At 31.2% G+C, this 19,070-nt stretch overlaps 2 protein-coding genes across 2 annotated transcripts; one reads left to right on the forward strand and one right to left on the reverse strand.

Annotated features, from left to right (window-relative positions):
• Positions 1–1,502: 1,502 nt before the first annotated feature.
• LOC108457422 (F-box/LRR-repeat protein 4) lies at positions 1,503–5,866 on the forward strand. Its single transcript, XM_017756481.2, has 6 exons — positions 1,503–3,018; positions 3,239–3,672; positions 3,753–3,914; positions 4,030–4,105; positions 4,316–4,471; positions 4,608–5,866. The coding sequence occupies exons 1-6, from the start codon at positions 1,720–1,722 to the stop codon at positions 4,749–4,751; spliced, it is 2,271 nt and encodes a 756-aa protein (XP_017611970.1). The 5' UTR covers positions 1,503–1,719; the 3' UTR covers positions 4,752–5,866.
• LOC108457430 (ylmG homolog protein 2, chloroplastic) lies at positions 5,503–7,140 on the reverse strand. The gene is made up of 3 exons (XM_017756493.2): positions 6,742–7,140; positions 6,437–6,651; positions 5,503–5,888 (listed from the first exon to the last, which is right to left on the reverse strand). Exons 1-3 carry the CDS (start codon positions 7,090–7,092, stop codon positions 5,615–5,617), a joined length of 840 nt encoding a protein of 279 aa, XP_017611982.1. The 5' UTR covers positions 7,093–7,140; the 3' UTR covers positions 5,503–5,614.
• Between the last annotated feature and the right edge of the window lie 11,930 nt (positions 7,141–19,070).

Genomic DNA, 19,070 nt, shown 5'->3' on the forward strand with positions numbered 1-19,070 from the left:
ACTTTAAAACATGACAAAACAATATAAACACACTTAACATATGATAGTCCTAATGACACAACTAACATACTTGGACAAGAAATAAACATGACAATAATAAGAGCAGGATATAAAAGCATGAATTATTATCAAACACACATTAGGACATAGAACATTAATGAATCCCATAATATAAAGATTGAAATTGGGTTGTTTCATTTTCATTTGAGCTTCACATGAGTTCGAGCCCAATTATGTTGACTCGATCCATGGTTGGCCTTTTTAGGCCCAACGCCTTTAATTAAAACGAAAGGTTGGTTAAATATTTTTGTTGTTTCAAAAGCCCATCTTGGCCCAAACAAATATGATTTGGGTGATTTGATCTAACTCCAATTAGAGGTCCAATAACATGATGTGGCTGTGATCACATCAGTTAAGTAATATTACATTCCGGTAATCCTATTATCAAAAATAATCTTACATTTTGTGAACAAAATGCCCCTTCTATATTCTGGAATCTTAGCACTATTATGAATGAAAGATTACTAGCTCAAGGTGAAATTTGGAACCCAAATGTGGGAATGTTACCCAAAATCTAACATTACCCCCGAAAATGTGAGATTATTTAAAAGTAAATGCTCACTGATTTTTATATTTTAATTTGGTATAATTTAATCATTCTTCTTTTATAATATTATTAGCTGATGCAAATTTTTTTTTAAATTTCAATGTGTTTATAAGAAACTTTTTTTTCCTGATCAAATAAGAGAGTAAAAACTCTATAGAATTAACTAGTAACTAATCTCAGAAATGCTATTTGAAGAGCATTTGTCGGTAACAATTGGGAGCAATTTGACATGTGGTCAACTTATTCATGCCTCCAATTCACCGATCCAACCAATTTAATTAAAATTTTATTTAAAATTTAAAAAACTTTAAAAAATATTGATTCAACCAGTTTGACTATTAATTTAACTAATTTTTTAACCAATTCATATCAATTTTTCGATCCAACCAATTTAAAAATTGATCAATTTTCGGTTCAATAAATCTATGTTGAAATAGCATTGATTGGGAGACACCATAAGGTGGTTCAACAAACACAATGAAGTCGTTCAAAAATTGAATGCTCCACTTGGCAAGCCAGTGTGCAACACTAATTTTCTACCTTGGAACATATCGAAAGCAAGCAATTCTAATCTCGACCTATAAAAACCCAGAGGGAATTCTTTTTTCCAGCAAAGTCCTCACCTTTTTATCTTTAATTCTCTTTTAATTTGATTGGATTTTATTCTACTTTTGACCCTTTTCACATCCAAACACCAATAATCTTTCAAGCCTCATTTTCCTACAAAATGTAGTCTCACCTTCTCACAACTTTCCCCATCAAATAATGTGCTTCAATTTTCATCAAAAAAGCACTAGTCATTATCATCCCCTAACAACACCAGTATTGACTATAGCTTTTACACCCACCGATTGATCAAAAGTCAAATTCCACGTGGCATCATCATATCACCCCCAACACAAACAAAACTAAAAATTTATGTTCCTAATTAACAACTCTTACAAGATGAAACTTAAAAACCCACTCTTTCTTAAGGTTTAGGTTTAGCACGGAACTCGAAATTTTCAGTTAATTTATTTTCGCGGGCGCTATTTAAAGAGCTTGATTTTCGTTACTAGGTTTTTAAAATTTTTTTTTAATAGCGAATATCGAAGAAGAACGAGAAAGTGGGGATGGGTGATGTAGGGTTTTTCGAGAAAACAGATTCTCGGGAAAATGAAGGGAATTTGGAAGAAAGTGAAGGAAAAAATAAGGAAAGAAATGAACATGAGGAAGAAGAAGCTGTCGTTTTTTATAGGCAGCAGCAGCATCAGCATGCAACGTTCTTAGGTCTCGATCTTAATCTGCAGCCGCCTGAGGAAATTGATTTCGGGAACGAGTTTTGGGGGTTTGATTTTGGGTTTCCCGAGAAACAAACGGAAAATTTCACCGAGTCACAAAGTGTTGTTCTTGGTGTCGATTTGGAGAGAAAGGAAAGAAGCCCAAGTGTTGAAATCGTTAGTCCTTCAAGTATAAAGACGAAAAGAAGCCCCAATGTCGTTTTTGATATTGTGTTTCCCGAGAAAGAAACAGAAAACTTCACAAACTCAGGAAGTGTTGTTTTTGGTGTCGATTTGAAGGGAAAGGAAAGATGCCCAGATGTTGAAATCGTTAGTTGTTCAAGTAAAAAGAGGAAATTTTCCGTTCAAGAAAAAGGCAAAGCAAAATTAGATGGGTTTGGTATTGAATTAGACGAAAAAGAGATTCTTCATGATTTGATGCAAATAGACCCAGAGAAATGGGTTTCGATTTTGGATTCACCAGTTGAAGAAGAGAAGCCAAATTACATTGAATTTCAAGGTTTAACACGTGATAACACTGTTAACCATGAAAGGGCTGATTTATTGGAGGATTTTCAAGAATTATTGAAAAAGGAGAAATCAAAAAGACAGCATGAGATTGCTAAAGATTTTGCTCAAAGGCTTGCACGTGAAGTTGATTCTGAAGGAGACCTTTTAAAATCTTCTTCTACTAAGGATGATGCTTCGAAGAGTGTTATTGTTGATGATGATGATAAAGAAGAATTAGGAACTCCTTTTAGTATAGCAATGGAGGTGATTAAAACTCGAATTTCGAGTTCAACTTCAAGAAGGAAGAAGTTATCAAGTGAAGGATTGGGAGCTGAGTTCAAATGGGTACCTAAGAATGTTAAAAGAACCTCTTTTATGGCTCGTGAGGTTCCTTCGTTGCTTGACCTTAGTTTGTGTGCTCTTGCGAAGAATGCCGAAGCAATTGTATCACTCAACCATGTTCCTGATATGCTGCGGCACAAGCTTAGTCGATCGGTGTCCAATTCTAGGAAAATGGATGCCCATTTTTTACAACTTCTTGCTAGCGGATCACCAACAGAGATTCGAGTCAATGACTGCTCCCGAGTCACTGAAGACGAATTCACCAAGATATTTGGTTGCTGTGATACTAAAAACTTGATTGTAAGTAAATTTTCTCACATTTTGTTCTATTTCTTACCATCTTGATTTGAATCCAAAATTGCCAGATGATCAATTGACTTAGAGGCATCATTTGACCCTGTTGTCCTGCATAAGTCCTGTTGCTATAATTGAAAGAGTAGTACTTAGCTTTTTCTTGCTTCCGCTATATATATATATATTAGAGAGAGAGATACTTATTTATACCTGACTCTGGAGGCAGGTGTTGCAGCTTGACTTGTGTGGATCATGTATACCGGATTATGTTCTACAAGATACGTTAGCTCATTCATCGAAAAGTCTTCCTGCTTTAGTTACCTTGTCTTTGAACGGTGCATATCGCTTGACGGACCAAGGGCTAAATGCACTCGCATTGTCTGCACCTGCTCTGCAGTCAATAAATCTGAGCCAGTGCTCCCTTCTCACATCATCTGGCATCAATGATTTAGCTAACTGCTTTGAATCTACCTTAAGAGAGCTTTATTTAGATGAATGTCATAATATAGAAGCCATGGTTGTATTGCCTGCACTGAAGAAGCTTAAATGTCTGGAAGTGCTGTCTATGGCTGGAATTCAGACTGTTTGTGATGACTTTGTCATCAAAATGGTCGAAGCATGTGGCAAAAATATGAAAGAGCTAGTTTTTGCTAGTTGTGTGTAAGTTCTCCGAGATCTAATTGATTCAGAGGTATATCTATCATCTGATGTAGTAACAAAAAAGTGTTTTTCTGATGCAGGGAATTGACTGATGTATCTCTCAAATTTGTGGGGAAAAATTGTTCCAAATTATGCGCCATTGACCTATCTTACTTGCGGAAGTTGACGGATTTATCAATGAGATATCTCGCTAATGGTTGTCGATCAATTAACAGGCTTAAACTGTGCCGCAATGGTTTCAGGTTTCCTTCTCTATATATATCTGTTCATTTCCGAGCCTCTGTAAATAATGATATATTTGTTTCAACTTTGAGGGAAGCGATACCTGCAATTGACGAATTTCATTTTGTGCCACAGCGATGAAGCTATTGCCGCCTTCTTTGAAGCCTCTGGAAGTTCTCTAACTGAACTTTCCCTAAATAATATTGCCTCGGTGAGATATGCCTTGCCTTCTTATGCTTTTGGACCTATTATCTTGCAATGATTGTTGATTGAATGACTCACTATTTTGTGCTTAAAGGCAAATGCTTGTATTGACATTCATGTTCCATCTCTTGAACCGTATCGGCTTCTCATATTTCATATTATGATCATGTGGTAACCGGTAAACAATTCATTTACCGCATTGAACAACTTGAAACAGGTGGGACTGAACACTGCTATATCGCTTTCCAAATGTTCGAGAAAATTGTTCAGTTTGGACTTATCATGGTGCCGGAATTTAACCGATGAGGCACTAGGGTTGGTTGTAGATAGTTGCTCGTCACTGAAGCTGCTAAAACTCTTCGGATGTACACAGGTAAACTTGCCGCACTTTCTCTGTCTCTCTAAAACTCATCCCATCACCGCAGGATTGCCGTAGTTTAATGCTAGATTTCTGTGTTTCTGCAAATTAAAACGCGCTTCTTATCATCGACTTTTTGAGTTCAATGCAGATCACCGACGTGTTTCTAAAAGGGCATTCGAATCCCCAGGTCCAGATCATTGGACTGAAGATGGCAACATTATCGGAATTTCTCAACGTGTTTGAACCCCGAGAAGCTCCATTGCGGTATTCACCGGTCGATAATCTCCACTAATTAGTTCCAGCTTGAATAACCTCAGTTTGCTAGCTTCAGCTTCATTCATTGACATATATACAAAAGCAATACTGATTCATTCAAAGCCTTATCAGAACATACCCTACAAAAATAATTACCATACACCAGACCAAGCTAATCTCTGTAGAGATACATACATCTCACTTCTTTTTGGTGTCCTATTACATTCACAATCATCCAAAACCTGTATAATGCTCAATGAAATGTTTTGGATAGTTCACATGATATGAATCAAATTGAAGAGATAGAAATTTTCTCCATTGTTGAGACTATTTCTGTTTATTCTATATGGTTGTCTTCTATTTTCATCTCAGCTGTAAAACTATGTAACTTGGACTCGGGTGTGAGTACCCAACACCAATATGGTTAGATTTTCTTAAGTTTTTATAGTATGTTGGACACGTGTCAAACATGGTAACTTCAAAAAGAATGAATTTCTTGTGGGGAGAGATTGGCTCCCCCAAGAGAAGTTTTCAAAGTGTCTCCTTGAGGATACGACTTGATCCTTCAACAATGGAAAGTATTGTTCCCTTCCATAGAGAGCTGTGTATGGTTCACAGAGGGGTGCCTCAACTGTACATAGACATATGGCCACCCACCCAGAGACGACATAAGCCTCTCGCTCTTCATGGATTTGAACCCCTGATCTATGAAATATAAGTCACTTGTTGAGAGCAACATAGTTGCAAAATATCCTTGATCCTTCAAGATGATTAAACAAAAAACAAAATGAACAAAATGGAAAATCGACTAGTTTTATAGCAAAAGAATTTCCAGTGATAAACTGATACAGAGTAAGAGGTTTAAAGGACCTTTATTTAACTCAAAAGAAAGTGCTAAGTTTAACTGGTGGCATTCGATTTGGAGCTCTTGGACCGGCTCTCGTTGAGTCGTCTCATCCATTTCTTCTGCGACGACGTTAAAGCAGTGAACAACGAAGGAGATGAAGCTCTTCTCAGAGGTTGTCCAGCCACCGGAAGCTCCACCGGGAGTGCTGCGGCGGTACTAGTAAATGCGTTGAGAACCAGAAATGCAAGTATTGGAGATAGATCCAATGTTCCTCCCAATGGTGGAATTATTCCCCGGAATATGTTCAGGTACGGATCACATATAGTACTGATCAATAATCAAAGTTAAAAAGCTTTAAATTAAAATATTTTATTTGAAATTTGATTGGTAAAAAGTATCTCCGGTCCCTTTCAATTTGAAATTGTGCGTTCCTCTTAAAAAAAAACCGTAATTTACTCCTGATAATTTCAAAAGTGAGCAATTAAAGATAATTAAGCACTGCATTAATATCTTTTGTCAATTGGACATAACTTTGATTAGTATAATGACAAATTTAATTACATATTTTATCATTTTAACCTCAATTTTAATAAATTCAACAAATTTAATCTCAACATTTACGTATTTACACAAATGTTACGGGATAAATTTGTTAAATTAAGATCAAATTAACCAAATGTGTTAATATTAAAGGCTAAATTTATTATTATACCAATCAAAATCATGTACAGTTGATGACTAAACCCTAAAAACATTAAACGTTATGAACAGGATTAAATTGCTTTGATTTTTTAGAGGGACTAATTTGCCAAATTTCGAAATTGAAAGGACTGAAAAGGTCTTTTTACCAATTTGATTATAGGGAGTAGAAATACCTGAGGGGACTAACAATGGCTGGAGGTGAGTTAGGGAACCAAGTCAAAACCAGCCTAACGATTAACAACGTATTGTAAATGTTTAAGAAATTTAGGATTCCGTTAGCAACCACGACCCCTGCTACTGAATCACCAGGCAAAACCGCAGCGAAATTGTGATTTGAAACTGGAGAATAATTCATAATATTCACGTACTCGTTTCTGCAAGTTTTCACCTGCCGAAAAAGAAGAGAGTAGAAATTAAAATCAGTAGTCAACTAGAAGTTGTAATTAAACAAAGTAGACAGATGATAGAGATGGGTTACCTCATTGAAGAAGCTTTGGAATTCAGTGGACAATGAGATGATGTTTTTGAAAACCGGATTTTGTTGGAGGGAATTCAAGAAGTTATCGGCGGTTGAAACGATTGAATGGTGAAGGTCACGAATTAGATTTTCGGGGACGAGATTGGGCTTTGATGGCTTCAAAATTGGAGGTGCGAATGGCGTTTGAATAAATGCCGAAGAGAGTAATAAAGATGTAGGAAATGAATTTAGGGATTTTGCTTTGGGGGTTTGTTCAGTAAGCTCGGTGACGGCCATTTCTTTTTGTAGCGTAACTGAGAGAAGCTTTGCTTTGAGTGATGATGAAAAAGAAGATAGCGTTTTCCCCTCCATTTTTTTAAGTGGATTTTGTGGATTACGATTTTTTTTTTAAAGAGAGATTTTTTGTCTCTCACGTGGCACCAACTTATTTGCTGGTTTGGACTTACTACAGGAGAAAAAAATAAGTTAAAATATGTAATTAGTCCTTATACTTCTTTAGAATTTGAGATTTAGTTCTAGTACTTTAAAATTTGAGATTTAATTCCTTTCAACGATGTTGTTTTTAAGGTCTGAATCAATATTTTCTTTTTAAAATGCAATATTACCACTACACTGAATAATGGTGGATTAAAAAAATTGAGAAATGAATTATTTATATGATTTTTAAATATTTGAAAAGACCTTACTTTCATTAAAAACATTATAATTTGAGAATTTTTACAGTTTCATCCTTGTATTATCTTCAAATTGAATATTTAATCCATATATTTTAATTTAATATAATTTGAGAATTTTTACAGATATAGGGATAAAGTTTTAGGTTTAAAATGCATATTAGCTTGATTGCACTGAGGATAGCTAGACAAGGATTAAATGTTGGGATTACATTTGGATATTTTCTAAATTATTTTTAAGAAGCATTCATCATTTATATGAATGGATGTTGTATTTCAGGATGGCCTCTAAGGATGGAAGCAATATCCACAGGCTCCAACTCAACTATTTCTAAGATTGTACGCATGGTTAGTGCCCTAGTGGACCTTTCTTATTGGTTTAATCATACATTCATGTTTTCACATCTGGTGCTTAATACGAGTCACTATGTATAAGCTGCTCAGGGTATAATTACTAGTAAATGTGCAACATCTTTTTCCAGGTTGAAGATGCTCAAGGACAATAAGCACCCCTACAAAGGCTTCCTGATGCAATAGCTGGGCCATTTGTGTACTGCATAATGAGTCTTATCAGCAGCAACCTTTGCCTTTTGGTACAGGGTTTGTTTCTTCTGATTGAATAACTTTGGATAGAGTGGTTGCAGTTAGATGCTTAAATTACATGGAGAAAACAGGATTCTAATTTATTTATTCAAGATGCATAACTGGTAGATGCTTTAACGAAACTAAAATGGGCAGTTGTTATTCATTTGAAATCTTATCTATGACCCCAGCATTCCTTCTACTATATACGTGCTTGTAACATCTGGGCCATTAATTTAAGTAAAAGATGAACAAGGTTTTTTCCTCCCAAAATTCTTTCATTCTACAAGTGTCATTCCTGCATTTACTGTGTTGGAATCTCAAGAATTGAGAAGTTCATCCATATATTGTTCATACACAGTATACATATTTATACAGCAACTGATTACAACTACTTAGTGACTGCATTATACCAGAGGCTAACTAAGACCATTAGACTGTTATTCTAATATTCCCCCTTCAGCATCTTGAGAAAGAACACCTGCAGCAACAACATGCATGCGTCGGCGACAGCGAGAAAAAACACCCACCGTTAACGGTTTAGTTAAGACATCAGCAATCTGATCACAACCAGGTACAAAACACACATGAAGCTGATCACTAAGAACCTTTTCATAAACAAAATGCATATCTAATTCAACATGCTGACTTTAGCATGTAGAACCGGATTTGCAGCTAAGGAAACAGTGCTAGCATTATCACACCAAATGACTGGTGTACCACTCAGCTTGACACTGGTCTCATCCATCAGCAAGCAAAACCACATCAACTCAGATGTGGCATTTGCTAAACTTTGATATTCTGCCTCAGAAGTAGACCGGGATACAACACTTTGTTTCTTCAACATTCAACCAATAAGATTATCACGAAAATACAAACAAATCCCAAGGTAGACTTGCGATCTTCTAGAGAACTAGCCCAGTATAATGCAGTTACTAAGTAGTTGTAATCAGTTGTGTATAAATATGTATACTGTGTATGAACAATATATGGATGAATTTCTCAATTCTTGAGATTTCAACGTACTGTACGTATTTCTTTAACCTCCCTTTTCTCCATACTAGTTTGTCACTCATTTCCTAGTGGCTTTTTGTTTTAGTAGCTTATACATAGGACGATGACTTCATCCTCACATCCTGATGATTGTGTGTAAGCTTACTTTTTTTCATCTTTCTCCTTGTTCCGATATTCAGGTACGATGCTGGAGATGTTTTGCTCGATGATATTGCTGGCCCTGATGGAGATCCCTTGGTACTAAAAGAAACAATTCATATCATCTTGGAAAGAAGGAAACAGGTTAAGAAGTTTTTCAATTCTGCTTTTTCCTGTTAAAAGTTTCAAATCACATTTGAGGAAGATTTTCTTGTAAGAATGGCTGCAGCCAAAATGCAGAAAAGATACATTATGATTAAATATTGAGATTTATAAGAAATTTCTTAGAGAATTGTCTTCCAGAATGATGTGTTTTATTTGTAGTTCCTCTAAATAATCGAGCAAAATAAGCTATTACTATCAGTTTGTGATGCTAGTTTTCTTTTCCCAGGTAGTTTCTTGTCCGTGTGCACTGCGTCTCAACATGCCAACAGCAGTCCTTGTTGGCATTGTCTAGAACTAATTTAGTGAATGTACTTTTTGTTGAGGGATTTTGACTCTACAAAGTATTGTTTGTTGAGAGTCAATCGACCCTTCAATAGGTCTAGTATTAGAATTGAATGTCTTTATTCGATTTTATTTTTGAGTTTTATTTATTGACAGATGTCTCTGGATTCTTCTGAAAGTTTAAGAAAATGAAAGGTTCACCGAAATAATAACTCTTCACCTGCCAAATAAATTTTAACATTTGCCTAGAACTCATACCATACATGGCATTTATTGGGCAAAAGGGTGCCATTTGATTTTAAGTGATGAAGAACGGACTCGTGAGTGAGGATGTCTTAAACGTCCTCATTATGATAAAGATTATAAATATCCTTATTATTTGTATGAATAAAAAGGTGGGACAGATTTTATTTTAAAAGGGTTTTAGAGAAAGTGAGTAGGACTTCAAAAAGTGGGAGCAAACAATTTTGTTTTACCTTTGATGAATTTTGATCCACTCTGATTAATTTAGCTTTTTTTTTTGCTTTTACAATGGCAAGTAGATTTGAACATCTTGATTGTTTACGATTGGATTTTTCATGCGAGTATTATAGTTCCGAGAATTCAATTTCAAAATCAATTTTGTTTTTAGTGATATTATCAACTTTTCTCTTTTGTTTAATTGAGATTACTTATTGTTAACTTTATTGGAGTTATATGCTTGTGATCTTGTAGCAAAAACTTTGAATACAGTGAACTTTTAATTAGATTCTCAATTCTGTGATTTTTACCCTTTATTTTAAAGGGATTTCCACATAATAATCATAATATTTCTCTTCTTCTCCTTTTTTTATTGTGATTGTTCAAAATATATTGTATTATTGTATTTGATATTTGTATCATATATATTTGGTCATGAATACATAAGTAAGGAAATTTAAGCATATTAGTATCCTATACATATTTTTTAGTCCAGGTGATAAAGCATTTGAGTTAGCTTAACTAAATAACTCCAAATTAAGGATTAATTTTAATTAATCTCTAAACTTCAAAATATTTTGATTGAATTTTCAAATTAAAGTATTATTTCATTTGTATCCTTCTATCGGTTTAGCTATCAACTTTAGCATTAATGTTGATTTCGATTCAATGCTATGCTTTTTAAAACTATTTGATTGATTACAGCTATGGTTTTATGTTGAGTTAATTATGAGAGCAATGTCATAAGCTGTTCCAATTACAGTTGACACTAAGTTAGTTTTATAACTTCCCTTATTTGTTGAGATATTTAACTAAAATATTTTGTTTATTTGCTTACATTGTTTTGAGGGTTTTGTGAAACTAATCTCGTGATCATAATTAGAGATGAAATTGGAATATATGTGCTGACTTTATGAAGATTTATATCAAACCTTTGTATTAATCAATTTGATGAGATTTGGACAAATTAGGATGAATTCAACTTTATTGGATTCTAGCTCTATATATGAAAGTCTTGTTGGAAGAGATTGTTGAGACAGTTACATGAGCGGTGCCAACTACACTTGGTGGCACTATGTAAGTCACGTAACTTGCTTTATTTGAAGTTGGTAATCTTTTAAACAAAATTAGTCGAACCATGACTTAGATGATTTTGTGAATGTGTGTTCACTCATATTTAAATATTGACCTTATGAAATAATAAATCTTTGAAGATTCATTTGAGCCGGATCAAGCAAATCGAATCTCTTGATTTATGAAAATTGATTTGAAGACATATTTTATAAATTTTTATATGTTCTAAACTTTAAAAAAATGTCTGTAAGCCTTTTATAAAACTAATTTAGTGGGATTGTAATTGATTGATAAATTAGCACTTTAATATGTTCTATTAAGAACCATTTTTCAGTACATTTAATTTGTAAATAAACAAGTGAATTATGTGATTTATAAATTAATTTTAATAGCATACTTAAAGTAGAGTGATCGGAATAATATTTTTTAACCTTAGATCGGGACTTACATTAATTTCTCATTCTCTTTCTTTTTAATTTAATATTTTGTATCAACAACATAAATTGATTTAATTGGTGGAATATCCATTAACACTAAAATTTCAATCTCATTAACAATCCGAATAAATAATCAATAATTATCAAAAGTCGATGGCATATCCTAACTTTACATCCCCTGCCTAAAGTTTTGGAAAAAAAAAAAACAACATTTATAGCATGTACCTTGACTGGTTCCTGTAAAAACAGTCCCCCATTGCAGTCCACCGATCACGCAATTGTTTGGTTCAATTAGTTTCAAAACAGATAGATGCCTTGATTCAGAGAATGATGATGGTGGTTGCCAATTTGCATAATAGATAAAGGGATCACATTTAAGTTCGAGGACAGAATGCTCCATTATTTTCTGGTAAGTTTTACAGGTCCTTTCTTTTATCTTTCATTAAGCTATCTGCCACACTATTGGTTTTGTCCCCTACTCCTGTTCCTGCTACCTAGTTTTAATAACATTGAAAACATCTTTCTATCGTTTCATCCCTATCAAGCCGCCCCCACATTAAAAACAAAAACACCCAGCCGATTTAATTTTATAGCATTAATGGCTATTAATTCTTGCATTGTAACTCCAACTTAAAATTTTAACCCGGGTTTATTTGATTTTAAAAAGTTTAATAAATATTGAGTGCAATGGTTGAGTCTTGAAAGTGAAGGTAAACTTGAACTTAAAATTATTCGAATCCGAAATAATTTGAATGGTTAGACATAAATTCTGAATATGAATAATATAATTGACATGAAGAATACTAAAAAAAGTTTAATAATTTGAACTCCAAATATTCAAAATAAGTAAACTTGGTAAACTTGAAAAATGAGGTTTACTCAATTCAAAGAACTTGATTGACATACTTGACTCAAACTCAAAATGATTCAATCTGAAATAATTTAAATTTGAAATTACACAAACAAGTAACTTGATATAACCAAGGGCAAAATCAAAAAATCATTTTTACCAGGCTAAAAATAAATAAAAATTTGTGAGGATCAAAATATAATTTTACCGTTATGCTAATTTATGAATTGCCTATATAAACAATTTTTTATTTCGGAAAAACTTGACTAACTCAAATAATTTAAATTAAAAAAATTACTTGAATTCGAGTTATTTTATATGTATTAACCACATGATATAGATAAATAAATAAAGGGATTCATATTTGAAGCAGTGTTATTTGTATCTAGCAATATCCCATAAACAGTAGAAAGAAAACAGGAGCTTTTTCATCATAATAGAAATTTTCTGTCCCAAACAGTGAAATTTGCTTTATATCCATGAAACAGATTTCAGGATATTCCCCCACTCTTTTTGAAAATTGAAATTAGATTGGGAGTCAGCTGGGCTGGGTGTTATCAATTCATGAAGAAAGAAAAAAGTAGGCCAGGCCTACCCCAAAAAAACAAAAACAAATAAAAATGTAAACCCTAATAATAATAATATACATTAATTAAAGGGGCACGTGATTGGGAAGTTATTTTGTTGGAAGGACTTTCATGCAAAAACGCTTTCCATGTGATTGCTGGCTCCACCTTACCCCCTCCACTCTTTATTGACTATACTTGCTATCCATTTCTTTTATTTTTAATAATTCGATTTTTTAGTAAAATTGATTTTTATGTTTTATTTTAATATTTTATAATAAATTTTTACTTATAACGATAATATTTATAGTTATGAAATATGTTATTAATTAAATTAATTCTCTATAATAATATATTATCTAAATTTTTAAGTGAATTTATAGTTTTTTCATATAAGTAAGCTTATTAATTATCATTTATTAAATAAAAATTATCTTAATTAAAATGTTGTTTTAATAAAGTGATTAAATTTCACGTGAAAAATAATCTACTTATCATATTTTTATTAAATGAAAACAATCTTCAATTAGTGGAATTTAATATATCAATTCAATAAATTGTTAAGTTCTCTAATTAAATATTCTACTATGAATTTGGATCATCGTAAACTTATAAATTGATTACTTGAATTTTGTAACTCGTAATAAATTAATTAATTTAATTTGATAAGTCATATTGATTAATTGAATTTATTAGATTTATAAACTTTATAATTAACCATATAAAATAATGTAAAATTAAAGATGCATAAAACCAATAATCTATGCACCGTTTTACGTTTTTTAATTTTGTTGATTTGATTCTCATTTTTCTTCTTCTTTTTAACATAATTCTCACTTTTTTATTTGATGGAAATTCACCATGTGAATTCAATGATAAGTTTACAACGATTATCTCCTTATAACAATATAGTCTATAGGTGAAAACCACCTCTTTATAATAGGCAAAATCTGGATAGACAAATAGAATGTTATAGAGAGAATTATTGTATTTGTAGGTTTACTTTAATTCTATAGTCATATTAAGTCTTGATTAAATTTAAAATTAAATTAGAAGGATAAAATTTTTGATACTGTTTTTCTATTCATAATACTCAATCCAATATATTACTTAAGAAATAGAGACAAATCCGAATTTTTTTTAACGAGACTAAAATTGAATTATAATTTTTATGTTAAAATATAAATTTTAAACATATTAATTTATAATTTTATTATTTTTAAAAATTAAATAATTTTTTATTTTAAAAGATAATTTTACTATATATTAATTTATAATCTAACCATTTATACGAAGTTAGAAGTGCAATTTTGTTTTTGAAGAAAAGATCTCCTTACCCTGAATTCACCCTTATTAAAAAGGACAAGTTTTAATTACTTGCTCTTAGAAAGAACAAAAAAAAAAAAAACTCATATAGGCACGAGGCCACGTTTCCACTCAGATTTGATATGTCGTGCATGTATATTATGACTTGAATTTACATTAATTATATGTTCAACATTAATTGTATACAAATAACTATAATAATTTACGAAAAGATTGGCATAAATCATTTAATTATGTTAAGACGGTTTTATATGGTTTAATACATTTCGTTTAGTTTTTTTCTGTCTCATGTTATAGTATTTAATTTTATTATTACTATTATTTTTATGCTAATAGTAGGTATATGTACTGCCATCTAAAGACACCCAAATCTTATTACGAATGTGATATATATGATATAAATTGTATTTGTTATATTTTCTTAATTTTATTAAATTAATCATACTTATATCTAATTTGGTTACTTATGTGGTCCTTACTCTTTCTAATTATGGTGGGGGAGTTAGAAGTAGAATTACTCTCAACAAGTATTTGAAGCTACAATATTTTAGTGATATTTTTATTTGAATTGATCCAAATTAGATTTTAAATTTGATGAATTGAAAATTTAAATATTTAATTTCAAAAGTATTGAATCTAAATTATAAAAATTATTTGGATTGTTGTTAAAATTGATATCCTATATTTTTATATTTATATTCAACACTAAATTTTATCTTATATTTTTACCATTAATTTTAGTTTTAATACAAAAATATAGGATAAAATTAAAATATTAAATATAAAAAATCATAAAATTAAAAATAAATATTTTTAACAATATCGAAACTAATAATAAAAATAATTAATTTAAAATATTGTGAATTTGATTTGATAATATAATGTAAAAGGAAAACAAAATATATAAATATAAATGGACCGAATATATTCTCCATTAGATATTGGAAGTTACCCTTCATCTATTTAATTTTTTTCGGTAAAAAACTGTCTGCCTTTTCAATTTTGATACGGAGTAAATTAGTTTCTCTTAAAAAATTTGAAGTAATTTAAATATTTGTTAATTTCGAACGGGAACAATTAGGAACGGTTAGTCTTAATGTTAATGTTTTCCATCAATTGTACATAAGTTTGATTGATATAATAATAAATTTAACTCTTAAATTTTAGACACTCTACCAATGTGGTCCCGATTTAACAAATTTAACCTACAACATTTGTCTAAATGTCGAGGCTAAATTTGATAATTTTTTTTATAATTAAAACAAAATTAACAAAACATGTAAATATTAAAAGCTAAATCTATTGTTACACCAATCAAAATAATAGCATTGTGATTAATTTCTTTAATTGTACACTTTTAAAATTGACCGTAATTACATTGCTCTGATTTTTTTCAAGAGGATCAAATTGCTTAATCTTGAAATTGAAAGAGACTAGAGAGGTCTTCTTACCTACTTTCTAATGATTTTTTATGAAAAATTCTATCAAATAAATTATTTATTTTATGAAACAAAGTATCCTTTCAAAGATGCATGGCCCCTTTAAACATTTAATTCAACAAACTGATCGGATCAAGTAAAAGTATAAAACTTCCCATAAGTGATAAAAGCCAAATTTGTTGGGTGGTATTTGTGATTATTGGATCCTAAACTAAAGCTGTCAATAATATTAAATTGATAGCACCAATTTGTTATACTTTGCTAGAAGTATACCTCACTCAAAGCATATTTCACTATAGTTCTCCAATTTAGACAATCACAAGTAATCTCATCACACTAGCTCTATCTCGCTAAGGAGCCATATTTTTCTATACATAATTGATGTACTTCACCACCTTTTTTGCTATTGAATTTTACTTGGTCCCATCACGATTTATTCAAACGAACTTATATAGACATAATCATTCATAATCATTAAAAGCACGTGTCTAAAGGACACCATGGCTCACCAAGCTTACTATATAGAAGACAACTAACAATATGAAAGCCACAAAAAGAACTCATAGATAATCAATTCAAAAACTTGTACATGGGACATGCAACCTCTCTCTCTATCTTTCTAACCTCTATAAATATTTTTCTCCGTCTTTCCAACATCGAGCATCTCTCAGTGTGCTTGCCATGTGAACCATTGTCAATTGCCATATCCAACTTTGTACCTCAACAAACTTCTTATGTATTTTAGTGAGATTGTAATTATTTAGCTTTGTACACTTGAATATGTCATCTAATTGTTATTACCTTGTTCTATAAAGTTATGTCCTTGATATTTTTCTTAATTAAATCACATAGGAATTTAATATAATTTTAAAAGTACCACATTAACTATCAATTATTGTATCCATTTAATGTAAAATGTTGTTATAAGGAATACAATAATATATCTTAACTGATCACTCGCCAACCAATTGAGCCTCTTCAATTAATGGTTAGCTCTGTAGTTCATGGCCTTTTATAATACGGGGAGTGGAAAATTTGGGTCATAGGCATTCTGGGTCCTTTTCCTAACATTCTTACATAAAAGAAATTCACTGTAATTGTTATTAAGTGTTTCACGAAATGGATGGAGGTCGAAACTCTAATTACTGCCACTAAAAATATCAACGGAGAATTTTGCCACTAAAATTATCAACGGAGAATTTTGTTTGAAAAAACTATCATATAATGGTGCAATGTTCACTTATTAATAATTGAAATTTGAATAAAGTTTGGACAAAAATTTAAAGAGATTTACAAAAAAATCTTTACATTTCTCTTGCTCATAGCTCAATAAAATTCCCCACCAACAAATTGGTTAGGTAAAAGCCACAAACAAGAATATAGGTTTGGAAATGTGCATGGCTAGATGAGTTTCCAAATATACTATAACCTATTAATTTGAACTACTTCACACACACGTACACATTGGTGAAACACTTTTCAATTTGATTTTTGGATCTAAAGCAATTATCCCAACGAATATAGGTTTGAAAACACATAGAGTGTTCCCTACGCCTGCGGAGACTAACTCAGAGAATGATTTTATTAAACAATTCATTTGGTACAACTATTTGTTTAAGCCCAATGTATCTATTCACAATGGATAATTGCAATCCTAAAGTCGAACTTAATTTGACACAATTACTCTCCCTAAAGCCTCATAATTCAATTAATAATTAATCTCCAATATATTCCCAAATACACAATAATCTACTTTCAATTTCTTAAGAAAAACACCCACAATAAGCACACCCTATTACATGAAATCAACATCCTATAAGTAGTCTTCAAATTTCTTCATCTCTAATTCAAACTAAGATAGCTCAACAACTTTCAATAAGTTCAATCCTACTTGAAGTAAATATAATAAACTCCTTAGCAAATAAGTCTCCCATTTGAAATAAAATTGATTAGCAACTTATCCTTTAAGATAATAAAGAGTCTTAGTTAAAGTTGAATTTCTAATTCCTTCAAGATTGTCACCATATGAAAAAGAACTCAATCAATGATTCAAACTTTTTTGAATCCGAACTTTTCACATGAATTATCTTGAATAATATTCAAATAAAACTCTTCATAAATCAGTTTCTTATCACATTAAAAACTCTTCTAAGAGATAAGAATAATAATACTTAATCATCTCAAACTTCCTTACTTTTTTTCTCCATATCGTTAGAATAAATGATAATTTAATTAATTTCATCTCAAACGTCCATAGCTATTCATTTGTTGCTTAACAAGATAGAATCAAAAGCCATGTAGCTAAAAAATTAAACATGCCAACACCAAAAGTATCACGATATTGTTCAATTATTGTTCCAACATGAAGTGCAACAAGAGAAGCAGCCAAGTTACTAACACTTTTCATTATGCACGAAGATGGATATGCTAAGATGGAAAATATTATTGATAGGCTGTTTAGGTATTCATGTATTTTTGAAATCGAGTTGATAGATTATAATTTTTGTTATGGAAGTAAAAAAAAAAATTACAATTACGCGTTTTCATAAAGAATCTTTGTTTTATTTCATCAAGATAATTTATTTAAAATTTTTTTAATTTAAAAAAGGAGACCTCATTAGAAAAATCAAGTAAAACACAAAGAGGAAAACCAACGAAAGGAGAGAACTAATCTAAACCCAAGCCAGTAAAAGGGAAACAGTTACAGTAAAAAACCAGGAGGACAATGAAAAAGGGTAGATGCTAGGAACGTTAACGGCGTGAGAGAGAGAAGAGGTGACGGCGTCAAAAGTGTCAGTAAAAGGTAGGACCCAACAAACGCTTCTATCATCAAAGCGAAGAAGGGGTTGCTGTCAGAGATTGTGAGGGGAAGGCGACAATTGACCTTCCCCAGGTTAAAAAAAACCACTTACAAAAATAATAATAAAATAATCGATTCGGTAAATTTTATTTTTTATTTAAAAATAATTTTAAACTATTTTCTTCCCTACTTCAGTGTACGAATTAGCCTTTTCTTGTGGCCCTTAATTTATTCTTTTTCTTACCATATATAATAATTCAATCTTTTTTTTCAAGATTCTGTTTTCCCTTATGATTGATTTTAATTTTAAAATTCAAAGGTAAATTTGTTTAATAATAAAACAGTTAAAATTAATTTTAAATAAAACTAAAGGGATATACATAATTGAGATGATGATAAGTATATATAATGTATAAAAAATTATAAAAATTAAATATACTTTACATAAAATTTAAGTTAACATTTAATGCATCAGTTAATAATTAGATTATTTTCTGACAGTCATATTTTAAATGCTTAATTA

The sequence above is a fragment of the Gossypium arboreum genome, chromosome 7 (genome assembly GCF_025698485.1).
Source record: "Gossypium arboreum isolate Shixiya-1 chromosome 7, ASM2569848v2, whole genome shotgun sequence".
In the NCBI taxonomy this organism is placed as follows: domain Eukaryota; kingdom Viridiplantae; phylum Streptophyta; class Magnoliopsida; order Malvales; family Malvaceae; genus Gossypium; species Gossypium arboreum.

Excerpts from the sequence above, each read along its gene's own strand:
- LOC108457430 (XM_017756493.2), bottom strand. The coding sequence starts at position 7,092 with ATGGAGGGGAAAACGCTATCTTCTTTTTCATCATCACTCAAAGCAAAG. Across the intron at positions 6,652-6,741 it reads TCCAAAGCTTCTTCAATGAG|GTGAAAACTTGCAGAAACGA; the intron begins GTAACCCATCTC and ends CTTTTTCGGCAG. Across the intron at positions 5,889-6,436 it reads GCCATTGTTAGTCCCCTCAG|TACTATATGTGATCCGTACC; the intron begins GTATTTCTACTC and ends ATTATTGATCAG.
- LOC108457422 (XM_017756481.2), top strand. The coding sequence starts at position 1,720 with ATGGGTGATGTAGGGTTTTTCGAGAAAACAGATTCTCGGGAAAATGAA. Across the intron at positions 3,019-3,238 it reads GTGATACTAAAAACTTGATT|GTGTTGCAGCTTGACTTGTG; the intron begins GTAAGTAAATTT and ends CTCTGGAGGCAG. Across the intron at positions 3,673-3,752 it reads CTAGTTTTTGCTAGTTGTGT|GGAATTGACTGATGTATCTC; the intron begins GTAAGTTCTCCG and ends TTTCTGATGCAG.